This window comes from Acanthisitta chloris, unplaced genomic scaffold (assembly GCF_000695815.1).
Source record: "Acanthisitta chloris isolate BGI_N310 unplaced genomic scaffold, ASM69581v1 scaffold3080, whole genome shotgun sequence".
Lineage (NCBI taxonomy): Eukaryota > Metazoa > Chordata > Aves > Passeriformes > Acanthisittidae > Acanthisitta > Acanthisitta chloris.
Genome location: NW_008649768.1, coordinates 77,867 through 93,642, shown reverse-complemented (window position 1 = coordinate 93,642; position 15,776 = coordinate 77,867). Strand labels below are relative to the sequence as shown.

General features: G+C 38.6%; 1 protein-coding gene across 1 annotated transcript in view; it reads right to left on the bottom strand.

The window, feature by feature from the left end:
• GREB1L (growth regulation by estrogen in breast cancer-like) overlaps positions 1–15,776 on the bottom strand; it is a 62,885-nt gene that overhangs the window by 40,738 nt on the left and 6,371 nt on the right. Inside the window, exons 3-9 of the mRNA XM_009070922.1 lie at positions 13,578–13,754; positions 10,956–11,132; positions 8,905–9,027; positions 5,547–5,681; positions 3,527–3,664; positions 3,076–3,195; positions 1,235–1,372 (exon numbers count right to left, since the gene is read on the bottom strand). Coding sequence (XP_009069170.1) covers positions 1,235–1,372; positions 3,076–3,195; positions 3,527–3,664; positions 5,547–5,681; positions 8,905–9,027; positions 10,956–11,132; positions 13,578–13,754 — 1,008 coding nt within the window. The remainder of the gene's footprint in view (positions 1–1,234; positions 1,373–3,075; positions 3,196–3,526; positions 3,665–5,546; positions 5,682–8,904; positions 9,028–10,955; positions 11,133–13,577; positions 13,755–15,776) is intronic.

Below are 15,776 nucleotides of genomic sequence, written 5' to 3'. Positions count from 1 at the left end.
CTTTCCCTCAAGAATGTTTTTCATTCTAAGAGAAAAAAATTTCCACAGAGATTTTGCCAAATCCATCCATTTGGGTACATCTGGTTCTGTGCTATTAATAGGACACTGTTTCTCAGGGCCACTAACATTTAGCCTAACTGATGACTTACTGGCAGATCTCCAAGAGCCTAAGGGCTGCATTCAATTTGCACTTAAGCTGATGACTGTAGGCACCCTCATCTTTAATAAGGAAGTGTTTCTCTGAAAACGATTAGAGCACCACATTACAATCGGCTTCCAGAAAATACTAAGCAAAACAAACCAGAAGTGTAACCCTATCCTTGACAGATTTACTAGTGTAGATGGCCTTGTTAATTCTTGGGGAATTGTGTGTATTAGAATTATCTGTGCAGTGAGGACTTGGAGAACTCTCTGTTTCTTCAGAATGGTAAATTATTCCACAAACTGTATTGATAAGCCTGCTCCGTTAACACTGAAGCTACTTAATACAACCATATGCACTATGCTGGACCTAGAAGAAATTTAGAGTTAAAAAAATAAAAAAATTAAAAAACCACTCATAGAAGTTTTGGCAGCACCAGCTGACCCCTCTTTTTTGACACAGTGTGCCCAGCTAGCTTAGGTTGAAAGGAATATTCACATTACAAGTCACACTTTTAATGTAAAAGCAATGTCTTTCTGAGGGTTAACAATGTACTTTATACAGCTACAGGATTTTAAGAGTCTGAAGCCTGATCTATTATCTCAATTGCTTACAAAAAGTATGGGCTATAAATGACAAAAGGTTAGTATGATTTACTTCTGTTTAGTCAGTTCACATCAGTTTTCTGGTTCTCATGTAAAATCTCAGGGTTTCAAGATCTGAACTACAAATGCTGCAGGAAATATTTTCTTGGTTTATAAGTTGTTTATACCAAAGCTATTTTCATTACATGGAAATATTCCTATTCTTGGATTCTGCAAAAATCTTATTTGTATAAAACTTTGATTTGGCCAGAGATTCTGGATGAATTTGACCTCGCTATGACCTGTTTGCAAATCAGGTTCTCCAGAAATCGTCTGACTCTCAATTTTAAATGCTGAGCAGCTAAAGGAAACTATCTGTAACAAACAGACTTCGAACTGTACTGAATGTCGGAACCAACAAAAAGAAATTAAAAACCCTTTTCTCCTAGGGAATGTGTATTAGTACAGCAGCAAATCACAGCATTTGGTTTCACAGTGTAAGACTTACCTATCAGAATCACTGGTCTGACTCCAGAGTTATTCAGCAGGTTTTCAGGAACTATTACAGTCTCCCCTGCTGGGATGGGTTGAGGCTGTAAAATTCCAGTTAACATGGATTGAGGAACTGGGACTGACAAAAGAGGCTCTATAAAATAAAGAAAAGAGAAACTTCCATTACTAAAAGGCTCATACTGTGATTTGGCCATATGAACAAATAAAAAAAAATTACTGCAGATCACTAACTGTAATAAAATTCAAAAGGTCCCTGCATTTCCTGCTATAGTTTTAAGTAATTTAAATTTAAATTAAGAGCCTGTATCCTCCTGAAATAAAACTTTTTCTGACCACTGCATTGTTGGTGAGAATGAGAGAGGAAAACAGGTTTGAATATGCATCTTTAAACAAAGCCAAGTACTAAGCCAAAAGGGAACCGCTAAGACAGAGGCCACTTCTCAATACTGCCTCTCAATGCAAGGCAAGAGACTGCTCTGACTTCTGACCTAGAATATATGTAAATACAAAAAGTAAAAACAGGCCAAAATCTCAAAGTTGGCCTTAGATAGTTGTGCAAGGATACAAAATTAGGCTTTACGCATGAAAGAGCAGAAGCAGCTTTCAGAAGTAACAAGAAACAAAGCACAAGAGTTTTGTAATCTGCAATCAGGTTTCAGAGTAAGGCCTGCCTCGCAAGTTTCTCAGGCTTCATTTGGTGGTTTGCAACCTATTTTTCAAACAATGCCATCAAAGCATCAAAGGCATGATGAATGAATGCATATGTTTTACCAGGGGAAACTGTTTATACAACAGAAAAAAATACTACTGAAGACTCATGGGAAATGGAGTACAAAGCAGAGGTAGCAGATTAGTGGAGACAAACTCAACAAAAAGGGGGAGATTGCCTTGTATCATGTACCTTTTACAGATTTCTAAGGGTAGAAACCTACAAAAGCTGCTATTTGAGGTGTCTGGGTAGGCAGGCCTGCACTACCATGTAACTCTTCTTCCTATGATGAGTACTTCTGCAAATTAATTCCAAAGTATCTCAAAACTAAGCCCTCCAAAGCAGACTTAAAAATACATTGTGTATGTTCACAAATGGTTATTTTCATTCCCTGTGTGTTTATTCTCTCACTCTATAGACAAGAATAAGTAACTGCTTATTCCTCTTTACAAAGCATGCTGAACCTCACAACTGAAAAGTACTCAAACAGTGAACAGTTTTATTAACAGTTCTGTATAAAAAGATACCTACATGGATATTGGTGAGTACCCATAATTAATTCTATTTCACATCATGATGTTATATGTGCCTCCATGCATAATAGACATGTGGTCTCACTTTGTGCTTTTAACTGAAAATGACCTAGTAGACATCAGTGTTCTTTGTTAGGCCAAAATTACATAAAGCTCTTTTTCCTGTGCAGAAACAGAATGCCCAGTTTCTGGAGAATGCCACACCAGACTGAGACACAACAATCAAGGTGAAGGCTAATGAAAATCCTTTAAATATATTCATATATGCATATACCTGCATAATTTAGGAACAACTGAGTTAGAGTGGAGGAACTTATCATTTTTTTCGCTTTGGTCTTTTAATAATAATAATTGTACCTTTCTTTCCTCTCTCTCCCCCAGCAGTTTTACTTTACCTGTGACCCATCTCAGATTCCAGCAAGAAGGACGAAATAATCATGCATGCTTTTCTGGAGCATCTGAAAAACCCTCCACGGTGTCCTTAACTACTTCAACAAGCTCAGCTATGTTTGTTGTGCAACACTTCAGAGATGCAGCACAGGTCCGACTGAACAGAGGTTTTCACAAATGACAACTCAGTATTATTCATTTTACCTGTTCTTGTTGAAGGCCGAATTGTAGGAACAGGTACTGCTAAACCAGGAGGAGGGACTGGGGACCCAGGAGACCATCCACGGTGACGTTTCTTTGGTGGTCCAGAACTGGACATTGATGCTGGAAGGAAAGCAAAAAACTAATTCTAAAACCCAAATGATCAGATTCCAGCCCACATTCCCATTTCACACTGGTGTTGAGCTGGTATCACATCACAGAGCACCAGAAGATCATACCTAGATTTACATGAAAGCCAGACTATGATGTGAAAAATACTGTTACCTGTGTTAAAAAGTCCAGCATTATCGTTAATGGTCATGCCAAAAAGCAAGTGAATCTGTAAAGACTAAATGTAGGAACAGCGATGATGTGAAGAAGAACAAACCCACAAATTTCAGGCTCAACATCCAATGCAGCTTAAAATAAAAAAAAACCAAGAGGTTTTCTTTACCTTGGTCTCCAGCTGCACAGCCAGGACTTGGAGATGTTGAGTGAGGCATTGGCCGAGAGACTGTAGAACTCAACACGTTGTTTCTTCCTCCATTAGCATTTCCATTAGCAACATCAGTGGCACGCAGCGAAAGAGGAGCTGAGTATAACAAAATACAGAGTGTGTGGCTTGAGACAATCTTGAAAACAAAGAAAAAATACAGCCACACACAGACACAAAAGAACAGGGTAAGATGCATGACTGAAAGAAACATACTCCAGGGAAAGCATGAAGTGTACTTAGCAGAGAAACACTTGCGCAGAGGCAGAAAAATCCTAAGGCTGAAACAGTGTCCAGATTTCACTGTGAGGAGAACAGGTGGGAAAAAAATTCCAAACCAAAATAAAATAGAAAATTATACACAAAAAAAATTATTGGGAAGCTTGTGACACATTTTTTAAGACACTGAAAATTTAAAAAAATGCGCATCATGCATTGAGTTTGTAAATATTTCTAAGCTAATTTGGTGCATCCATATATTTTCCCCCCAGTCATCCACATGCCATACACAGTAATACAGACAGGCCTCCGATCTGAAGCCGTAGCAAAGGAGAGTGAGCAGGGAAGACAGGGCAGTGTGCAGTAAAGTATACATGGTCTAAGCATTACTGAGGCAAACCATGTTTAATTTTGCTACCTCTGCCTAAGAGGATCCCCCAGACCCAGCAAGCCTGACACCCTTCAAGACCTGCTATATCCAAGCTACAACACGCGAGGATCACAAGAAGTTATCCTCACTCATCTGAGCTCCTTCTTATTTTTTTTCAGAACCCAGTTTTTGTAGAAGGAAAGAAATTGGCATAAACTGCATAGAGCAGACATAGAGCCCAGAGGGGACTACAGCTCCTTGCCATTATCTGCCAGCTCCACAAGGATTTAGTTGCCAGGAACATATTCCAGGAGCAACAGCAGGAGATTGTGCAGCAGCTTGTTGATGTCAGCTGCAACAGAAGTGTTAAAGATGTGGGTATTTGGCTTAAAACAATGCAACGTGGAACTCTCCAGCTACAGACAACCAAATGTATTCAGGCACAAGATTGTCAGGTTGCCAATTACAAGGCACCAATTAGCTCACTTGCCCACTGTAAGCTCTCCATTCGTATCCTGAGTCAGCAATTTTCTATGTGCACATATGGTGGACGTGGGTCAGTTCCAGAAGTGCTTGAAATGGTGGGAAGCAATTTCAGTGCAAAATAATTTTCTTAGACAAATACAGAGGAGGAAAAAGGGTATCTTACACACAGAACTGTTCATGATTCATTAGATACAGCATAACAATATTACATACCATAACAATATATATTGTACTAAATGGCAGATGTAATACATCATCTATACAATTTAATGCTCATGTACATATATAAAGCAAATAAATTGATATATTTTCTTATTCAAGCATACTGCCCTGTAATAGCTGTGATTTTTTTTCATTGCTTAAAGGACTAACCAGCTAAAGTAAAAAACAATCAGAATATCACAACAGAGTGCCAGTGAGGGATTTTAGATGCCACAGCTGAGGGTGCTACTTTATTGAACACACAATACAGAAATAAGTAACTAAAACCACAGACATATTAAAACTCCTTTAAATGAGACTGAATTCCACTAAGTATATATTGAAGAACTATAACTGTTAAAAATGCAGAACTATACAGAGCTCTCAATTCCCAAGGCAAGAATGAGTGTGATATAAAGAGGTGACATTTATGCTCTCTTACATACCTTAGGAAGTGCACAGAGGGATATCACATGCTCTCTTACCAGAATGCCAAATCTGAAAGCCAAGGTGTGGTTCAATCTTGAGGACAGCAATAGCTGTAAAAATTTCTGTGCCAAAGACTGCACGATTATGAAAGTTCTAGAAAATGCTAGTGAATGATTTCCTTTCCCTTTTCCACCAAAAAGATGACAGTCTCCTTTTTTTGGCTGTAAGACTAGTAATTCCCTTGGCTTTCAGCTACTTGGGAAAGCAAAGCCATACCTGCAGCAAATGCCTTTCCTACGAGCTGTACTGACAGAGCCAGAGGTTTCACAATGTTCTTGTTCCGAGATGGGTCTTGAGTTCCACTTAAGTTAACAGCAGAAGATGACTTTGCTGGGCTGAATACTGAAGAATCTGAAAATAGAAGTTGTGTAATTAATGATTAAAAAGGATATATGTGTACATATATCATTTTTATTATATACACATGAACAGCCACATTTATCTCAACCTTTTTAGACTCCTAAGAAATTACCATGTATCGATATCTTTTAGGAGTTATAACAAACATTTAACTGGGCATTTCTGCACAATCTTATACTCATGACTGCTCTCTTCCACAATATTTTGAATTCACATGCACACACAAAATCTTTTAAATGCAGAAAGGGCTATCTCATTGCTCCTCAAAATAGCCTTGTGGGATATGCAAATAAACACAATTATCCCACATTTTGGGTAAGAAACCTAAGACAAATTGCTATGTGACTTGCTCCCAGCAAGAAAAGGGAATAAAAGAAAGGGAGTAAGTTGCCTAAAGAGATTGTGGAATCTCCATCACTGGAGATTTTCAAGAGTAAGTTGCTGAACCTCCATCAGACACAGCTGAGTTTGACTTAGGGCAGGAAAAAAAAGCCTTAAAAATGTAACCTCCTTACAGCATTACTGCCTATAAGGCTTTGAAAAGTTTATAATGTTGGGTGAGAAACTAAGGGCATTTAAGCCCAAACTCTTCATGTCAATTAACAATTAGCAATGCCCTTAGATCACTTTACCAAGGCTGAAAAAAATAAATCTTATTTTATGGAAGGAGAAACTGAAGAACAAGCAAATTTTAATACCTGTTCAGTATAAAACTGTAAATCAGAACTGACTGTCAGCCTCTCAGTGTGTAGACCCCTACTTTAACTAACATCAGGCATTTCATATTTTCAATTTACTTCAAGAAAAATTTGACATCCATATTCTGATACACTGACAAATCCAATTCTTGTAACTGGAGTCAAAGAATATAAACTCAGCATCTGTCCAGAAAGTACTTTGCAACAGGTAGGCAAAATAGGCTAAGTTCACCTACAGATGTCCTAGTAAAACAACCAGCTAAAGAAAACAGAAGACAAAGACCAACTTGATCTGCCAAATACATTCACCCTCAGGCCACACACCGTTTGGTGAAGGAGGGTGGGGAGGAGAGGCTGCCTTGCCAGACACAGTAACTGAGATGGGGAATGAACACAGAAGCCTCTGCTGGTGCTGCCCCATCAGAAAATCTTGTCCATGTTCACAGGAAATTTACTGAATGGCTAACAAAATAGACCACCAGGTCAGGGGCTTTGGAGAAAAACACTGGTGTCATTAAGTATGATGTAGCAAATATGCAGTGTTAAAGCTTTCCTCAAAGTAAACTGTCCAGAAGCTTTGGGGTTTCTTTTCTTGCTCTCTCTAGTTTTAATACCTTTTCTTGAAATTCTGCCTATGAATATGGATGTGTCTGGTATACATTTAAATGCCACACCAGTACCTAAGCAGGATTTGTAGTACTCCCAGTTATCGAAATTCTTCATCTTTCTGTTGTAAAACCTTGGGTTTAGTTGCTTAACACCTTTTTAGCACCTCAATTGAAGTTTTCCTTCTCACGTGTCTGCCTGAAACTGAACTTTTGATACCGTGTGCCCATAATTGTCTACCTACAGGTATCTTACAAAACTTGGGGGGCTGAACTCTTCACTTACAAGGGCAGAAACCAGAAATATTTACACAACCTTGAAAGGGAAAAAATGGGTGTAAGTTGACAATGAACTGAAAACAGTTTAAGAAAACAACCTGCTGATAATTACTCTGCTAATAATTACTTTTGTTTTAAAACAATTGAGAAACAAACTGAAGTACAAACAGCAATGCAGAGCCTAGAAGAGAAAAAGTCAGACCTCCTCCATCATAGGTGACACATGCCAGAATTCATGCCACTGAAAAAAAAAGCTGCTCTCCCCCCTTCTCACGGTCACAGGGGATTCATGTGTATGTATGTGGCATTATCTTCTCTAGAAGATAACAGCAGAAGGAGATGAAAAGGTTTTGACAAGCATGACCTAAGAGTACAAACAGTGACACAGAAACACCAAGCAGACTGAAAATCGCAAGGAGTGATAAGGAGAAAGCAGTATATAAAAGGTGTACCTATTAACCTGGCAGGTACAATAGAAAACAAAGCTGTGTAAATATTAGATGACTTGTTGTTTCAAATAAATAGGTCCTCATGCATCTGCACAGTTCTCATGCCAGATGTGGAAGCCAAGGGATCATGCAATGAAATGCAGATGCATTTAAACAACACTCTCATTTAATTTTAAGCATATAGCTTCCTAAGCAGAGAGACAGCGCTGACCACTTGAGCAAAGTGTCTCTGAACATACTAATCAGTGATTACAATTTAGTAAGAATGTCTATGTCCAGCTTTTGTTTGCTACTGCTTTTAAATACCTTGTAAGTGGAAAAAATATTTTGAACATCTTATTTTATATCTGCATTTCATAACACTCTAAAGAAATATATGTTCTAGGACATACATTTCAATTAATTACAACAATTAACAGGAAGTTTTCTCCTGCTTTTAATTTTTCAAGAAATAGCACAAACAGACACAAAAACATACAACAGAAGATGAAGTTGCATGAAAGCAATAAGGAGGGTAAAAAAGCTCATGCAAAAGCCCCTTGGCCATTTACAACAAATAAACAGATGAAATAAAGATGCTGCTTCTTTGTCAGTCAATATCTGTTTGATTTTTAGAGTTTCTCCTTGTTAAAATGTATCATTAATAGCTTTCTAGAATAGCTATGTTAGCTCATATAATACAAACTCACTGTATGCCTATGGGGAAAATGCTATTCTAAGTACACATTTGTGTGCCACAAAATCTAAACAAATAAAGAAATAAGCAAGTAAATAAAATACAAACTGATCCCCTAACCCCCAAAGGAGAGTATTTTCCTTTTTAGGGCAACTAAGCTAGTTTATATACTATGCAAACACCTGCCTATAAATGGGTAATTCAAGTTTTTTGAGATCCACAAAAAATTAAAATGCAACAAACACAGGGAGGCACAGATTCAAATAAACGAATCAAAAGGCCTTTTAATACTTTTCCATCAAGTATTGTTATGAGGACTAAGCTCACCTTCAGCTCCACCTGGATCTTAATCTTTCCCAAAGCAAATTTTGAAAGGCATCTTCCCCACTGTAATCTATACATGGCTTGAGGTAAATACCCAGTTGTTTACAGCATCCTTGAACCAACCAATACCTGAGGTAACTTACCACCCCCAGTGGTTATCTTTACAGCACTTTTAGCTCCTACCTGTCTGAGTGAACCCTGATTTGTATCCATTAGCTGATCCACCCTCTGGGGTCGTGGACGGTGACACCGAAGAATTTGGTTTAGCAGAGAGGCTAGCAGCAGATGATTGCCTGCTTCTACATTCTGCAAACGAAGCAGCTACAGTACATATTAACAAGGCCTTCCAGTAGCAAAGTTCAGCAACACGGTGGCGAAAGGTGACAAAATGTTAAGAGCATACACACAGCACGTACAACAAACAGCGGCAAATGGCAGCATTCAATGAAAATACAGCTCTTGCAGTATAGGCAACTTTGTCCTCTTGTTATGAAAACCTCCCTGGGGGCCACTCAGAGAGCCAGGCAAATACAGACCAGATGCTGCAAAATGGCAAGAGCCCTCAGTTAGCAGCTTCCAAGAGATTTGAATGTATTGGACACGTCCCAGGAAACACTCAATGACTTCTGTGGCACAACCTGTATACAAACCATCACATGTCACCCTTTCAAAGGAGAAATTGTGCTGAAACACAGGTTCTCAGTATGCCTCCACAAAACTTTCAGGGAGATCTCCGCACTGTGAGTGTCTGTCTGGATGAAAATGGAGCTGAGGGAGGAGAAAGTCACCTTGAAAATCACACATTAATCCATTTTAAAAACTGAGATCTAATCAGGTTTTGTTTGAAGAGAAATGGGTGTTTAAAAGCATTTCTCTTCCAATTAGACCTATAATGTAAGTCGAGGGTGAAGGGTTACCAGATGGATACTGGCAAAATAGGAGTAGAATGTATCAAAATAATGCCTATGAGGTTGACTCTTGGTTGATTTTCTAAACTTTCATGGGTGGTCAGAACACTTGCAATTAGCATATAACCAAAAGTGAAACCAGTACCATCTTCTTCCACACGTGCATTTCTCCTGACTGCATTTACCAGGACACATACCAACTGCATGAGCATCAGGGAGGGGCTTCAGAAAAAAACGATTCCAAAAGTAAAATAAGATTTCCTTTCTCTGTATTTGGACGTTCACGGCCAAATTAAATATTTGTGTCATTTTTGTGAAACCAGTTGCTCAAAAACCGCATCCACTCTAAGGCAGTAGTTAATTACACTTGTAACAGAGAAAAGCAGCTGAAGGCCAGCATCCCTTTGAAACACTAACTGATAGAAACTATAATCACTCATACAGCTTGGTGATAACCATCTCTTTCTGGTGTCATGCTGCTATTCACATGAGGATGTGACTCTTCAGATGTGTGTCAGTCCTCCTGCAGAGCTTCTCCTCTCCTCACATCAACCTTCTTGGAACAATAGGGACCAGATCAAACTCCGTCTTTAGTGAGTGAGACCAGAGCTGAGAGACAGGCAGTCTACATAGAAACCAGCTTAGTAGACAGCAAGTAGGTAAACCATTCTCTCCTTGAGCCTTTGCATGGTTTTAGCTCCAAAAACCTGCATACTCAAATAAGAGACCGCATGGCTACCTTGCCCTGGGGTCACAAATGTAATCTCCTTAGCACATAACAATATTGCACAGGCTGAGCTGGTAGAGGGTAGGCAGAAGTGTAAAACACTGTTAAATGGCAAGAGTATGCAAATCTTCTCCTCTTACCCTGAGATCAGTGACCTGAGCTTTCTTAATCTTATGGCATCCTAGTTATCCTCAGGCATTAGACAGATTGAATTGCACCTGCTAAGATGAATATCAGTGGAAAACCAATGTGGCAGCCCTGCCTGTGAGTCACCTTGCTTCAGGCACATAAAAGAATCATCAGACCAGAGTAACCTTATTTCTTCTACCAAGATGACTGCACATCCAAGATGTGCAGATTTAGGGCTCCCACTGAAAGTACAGGGAGATGGAAGAAGAGCATTTACAATTGCATGGTTACTATTAAGACCTAAATAAACCTCTTTGGCAATATTCAGACTTCAGTGAAATCAGTGAGAGTTTTTCCTTGAAGCAGCTGTTTTTTCAATATATACATTTTTGACAGCAACTTTTATTTTTTTAATTCAACATCACATTAATAACATTTAAAAACCCTAATTGAATGGACACCTATATTACCTTTCCAGCAAATAAGGGGTCCTTTTGACAGTACACCTTGGGAGCTTCTTACTAGGTAGTACTTTAAGTGCTTCTGCTTCTTTGGCTGAGTGGTTAATTTCAGGTTGATATGATTGGAAAACTCTGTGAAGTACCGAAATCCTCTTTCTCCACAGCCTATACAATTCCCAGAAAATCCTGGAAGAACGAAGCAGAAAATACACATACAAATTAAATGCCTTGTACTACCTGCTAGGAATAAGGCCATTTTAACCTACCTACACACCCAGCTCAAAGGGACAGGAGGCCTCCAGCCAGTCAGCTTCTTTAGACACCCTGCACAGCCCATGTGTGTCAGGAAGCAGTCAAACACAGGTAGAATTTTAGTCTTAGCTTTTCTGAAACTCTTCCATCTTTTTATGGCATACTAACTTATGCCAAAATCCTACCACCAATTTTCCACTCTACACAGTGCAGAGAAGATTAACTACTAGGCAGGGGGAAAGCTATGATGCTAGGCTAGGAAATTTTGATAAGGAAAAAAAAAAAGCCATTTTGCCTACATTAAAAAAAACATTGGTTCCAAACTGCATGCATCTCTCTCTCAAAATACTGGCTAATCCACAGCAGCAACTTCATGTGGCTGAAATTAACTCCTAATAAATTTTCTCTAAGACTCCTTATACAAAGCACTTTCCAAGTAAACTGGACCTACAGCTTATTAAAGTCTTAAAAGCAATCACTTGATGTCAAAATTTTCCTAGCAAAAGTTTGGATTGCTTCAGAATAGTTAAAGAAACCTACAAGCTCTCATGAAAGTAACAAATGTAGGGACAAAGGTAGAAGACTCCTTTTCCGCAAGGTTTCCAGCATGGTTTCACAGAAAGGGATGAAATTTTAAGTTGAGGCCTGGAGTACAGGGTCCAGACTAAGAATTATAAGCACCCTTGATTTCCAGTGCCATTGACAGCTATGTTAATGGGAATGTTGCATATGGACAGCACCATTCTAACATTTCATAATAAAAAGCACAGGCCTTAAAATCTTTGTTATCTGAGTAAGCATTCTATTAGCTAATGCTGAACAATTAAAACTCCTCTGGCTTAACTGCCATTTCACTCATCTCTGAATTGTTTTCAATCCTTAATGAAGAAATAGTCTTTCTGAAACATCAATAATTATTTATAAAATGCATTTTCCACAAAACTCTTATTAATTGGGCCATTGTCTTTAGCCTTACTGGGCCCCATTATCATCTTGGATGAGAATGCCAAGAAGCAGATTTCTTCATCCTGTTTCTCCTGGGACTGAATCATTCTTTCCCTTCTCCCTTGGAAGCCACAGGAACTACTGATGCACCTCCATAGTTGTCAGAAAGAGTCATCAGAGTCTCACAGAGCTACTGAGTCAGTTCTTTGCTCATAAGTACCAGAGCAGAGATGTGAGTCACTAGGCTCATCATCAAATGATATCAGAGATGAGAGATGGAAACAAAGCTGGGATGGGGGGAAGGCTTACCAACAAAGACAAGTAGTACTACACTTAATCAGACTAAACACCATCTGCCTGTCTATCAAATAGTTCTTACTGACCAACTCTTAACACTTCCCTTGCTTAGCAGGCAGGAAGCTCCTCTGAATCCTGTCAGTATACAGCAGAGTATCCAGGATCCCACATTCCCAACCATACCCAGCAAGGTCACATCACACCACAGCCCCTGTCTAACTCAGGCCAGTGGGATTTCTGCCTTAGGTCCAAAGGTTTACAATGTGCAGTAGCATATTAAATGGGTTTAAGGGAGAAATAACATTAAAGTACAAAATCAAGGTGTTTTCAATAGTTACAGAAAATCCTTATGGTCTGGACCAGAATTTGAGCAATGTGGTTAAATCAAGGTATTTATCCTTCATTGTAATTTCTTTCCTGTTGAAAGGTCTTTTTGAATATACTCTAGGCAGCACAACGACTAGAGGGAGAAACGAGAGAGTAAATTCAAAACAGGCTAAAAGTAGTCAAAATACATTAAATCATTTTTACTAGCCTGTTAAATATGTACCAGTTGTGACCCAGGCAGGAAATCTAGGTGCACATACGTCTGTCTTCAATCACCAAGAAGCATTCTTGTATTAAAATTTTAAAGCTCATAAATATAACTGATTATGACATAATTGGTGGAGGTTTTCCCCTATGTATTGGATTTTGAAAAGCAAATTGCTCTCAGAGCTCCTACTGAGAACAATGTTTCTGGTGAAGCCAAGGGCAGAACTGGTCCCTTAATCCTCAGAAAAAGAGATAGTTCATCTTCAACAGTTGCATGCTCATATTTCCTCTTAAATGAAAATGCTGTAAGCTTCAGTAGAGATAAAGCATATGTGGAGAGTTCACATTTAGAATGCCAGGGCTGCAATTGACTTCTGCCCACACAGAAATCACTGAGATTGGATTGTGGCTAATTGTGGACTCAGGGACTTGTTTTAAAATGGATTTTTAAGGCAGGTTCATTTACAGATTTAATTTAATGAAATCAAGCCTCTACTCAACATATTTCTAATAGAAGGTTATTAGCTGCAATGACTTCAAATAATTTTGAACTGACTTTTTTTCTCTGAATTATGATGGCACAAAGAAAAAATAATCTCTTACCTAAAAGTGCATTTTTTCCATTATCATCTGGCAAAAACCGCTTGTCGACAGCACAGACGAGAATGTGCTCAGGAAGGTTGGGAGATTTGGCTCCTACTAACAGGAAGCCTGCTGGGATATCAATTTGCTCCATGCACAGAGATACTAATCGTAAATCTTTGCCTGCTTGACAAAAACCTACAAAACAAAGCAAAACAAATGATAACTCTTCAAAAGATTTCATTTAATTTTCTTCTTTTTATCAGTTAAAAAGCAAATGAAGCTTCACAACTCGATGCTGTAACTGGGAGTTTTAATACATTCTTTTTAAGGGAAACAGAGGAAACTGAGATAGCATCTCATCAGATCCAATAGCTCAGGGTTTCAGAGACAATTGATAAAGATTATTTTAAAGAGATCTTGAACACACACAAGCACAGAAGAGATTTAAGTGTTCAAACCCTAGACATCAAATGGCTCAAACTCAATTTTTCAAAAACATTTAAAGTAAGTGGGAAAGTCTGTGATTTTATAACAAAAAACAGCTCTTAAATCATGCCAAAGATTATTTTTTTGCTGCCAAACTTTAGTTTACAGTCTTTTAAAGAGAAACAATTTTGTCTTTGTTGTTTCTAACAGGCTGACATTAGTACACAAACACCTTTAAGCAATACAATGGAATGATAAAAATTGATGACTGAACTTTATTGATGACTACTACAAATAATTTATTTACTAAATTAAAATTATGAAATATCTGACTTAACTTCTCTACACATTTTAGAAATTCAGCAAATAAAAGATAAAGTCAGTGAGTTTAGAGACGTACACCATGTTTTCTCTTAAGCCTCCAACTGAATCTCTTGAAGTCTCAGTGGACTGCATGACTTCCAAGCCTCTAGTTAGGGCTTTTCCCCACCCAAATACACATATGCACACAAAATACAGATGTAACATTAGTTCTTATGTTTCTGGTCAATGTAGGGCTAAAGCCAGCAGAAGTGGACAAAACTGGGGACCTGAGCGAGCTTCTCCTGTTCCACATCCTGCAGTGAGCAGGTAGCAGGCTGGGACACACAAAAACAACAGCAAGGCAGCCCAGAGCAGTGTCTGGGCACTGCAGCAGGACTCTTGGGAGCTCAGGACTCAGGGTGAGCTGGGTAACCAGGCACCAAGCAGCCACAGTGATGGGACAACTTAGTGCAATTGCAGGACCTCTGGAGGTCCAGCTGGTCCAATCTTTTACTCAAACCAAAGTCAACTTCAAAGTTAGACTCTTTTGACCATATAAATATACAATAACGTTCAAAGGCTCTTCCATTAGCTTCAACACTAAACTTACAGGGATCAAAATCACCTTTGGCTTTTTTTGTACAGCTCCATCATATTATGTTTATTGAGTAATTTCTACTTTTCATGAATGGAAACAACCGGTGTGAGTGAAAGCAACAGTCACGTGGCTTCCTCCACAGGAATGGATATGACCACACCAGGCTTTCCTATTTCCCTAAGGCAAAAGTCAATGAAAGCACTACCAAGTTTTAGAAAGAACCAGACTCTAAAGCTGGGGTTTTGTCTAATTCATACTCCTCCAGTTACAAGTTCAGTGCTACAGTCTGTCCTCACACAATTCCCAGCAGCAGCTGGCAGAAACTTCCCGTTTCAGGATATCCAAAGACATCAAACATTCATCCACTGACCGTCTCTCTTTTGCTGCAACCATAACAAAGACAACCCCCACATGCATCTGCATGATTCAATATTTCAAAATAAAGAAAAACATTATCACAACAATCATCACTGTTAAAAACAAGCACATCAAACTAAATTTGAAATTACTGTAATATCTAGTAAGACTTCAGCTATGAATGTATATTACTTACACTTAATTTATAGTATTATTCAAGTAGTCCTTTGTTGACACAGAAATTATAAGGGGAAAAAAAAAGAATCAAACCACTGCAAAAACACACTGTCTAAGCATCTGGTAATACAATGTGATCACAGCTTAACCAAGAGCCACCTCAACCATCATTAATGTGTCTGCACTCTTCCTCCTGTGCTAAAACCTACAGTTTAAGGCTTCAGTGAAAATTATAAAACTTCATGTTTCTTTGTCTCAAAACTGTACCAGACACACAGCACGTGCAAAGTGGAATGCAGCAGATGAGCTAGCATGAATTTCCTGGCAAGCAGCAGCTTGCTGAAAACAGAGCCCAA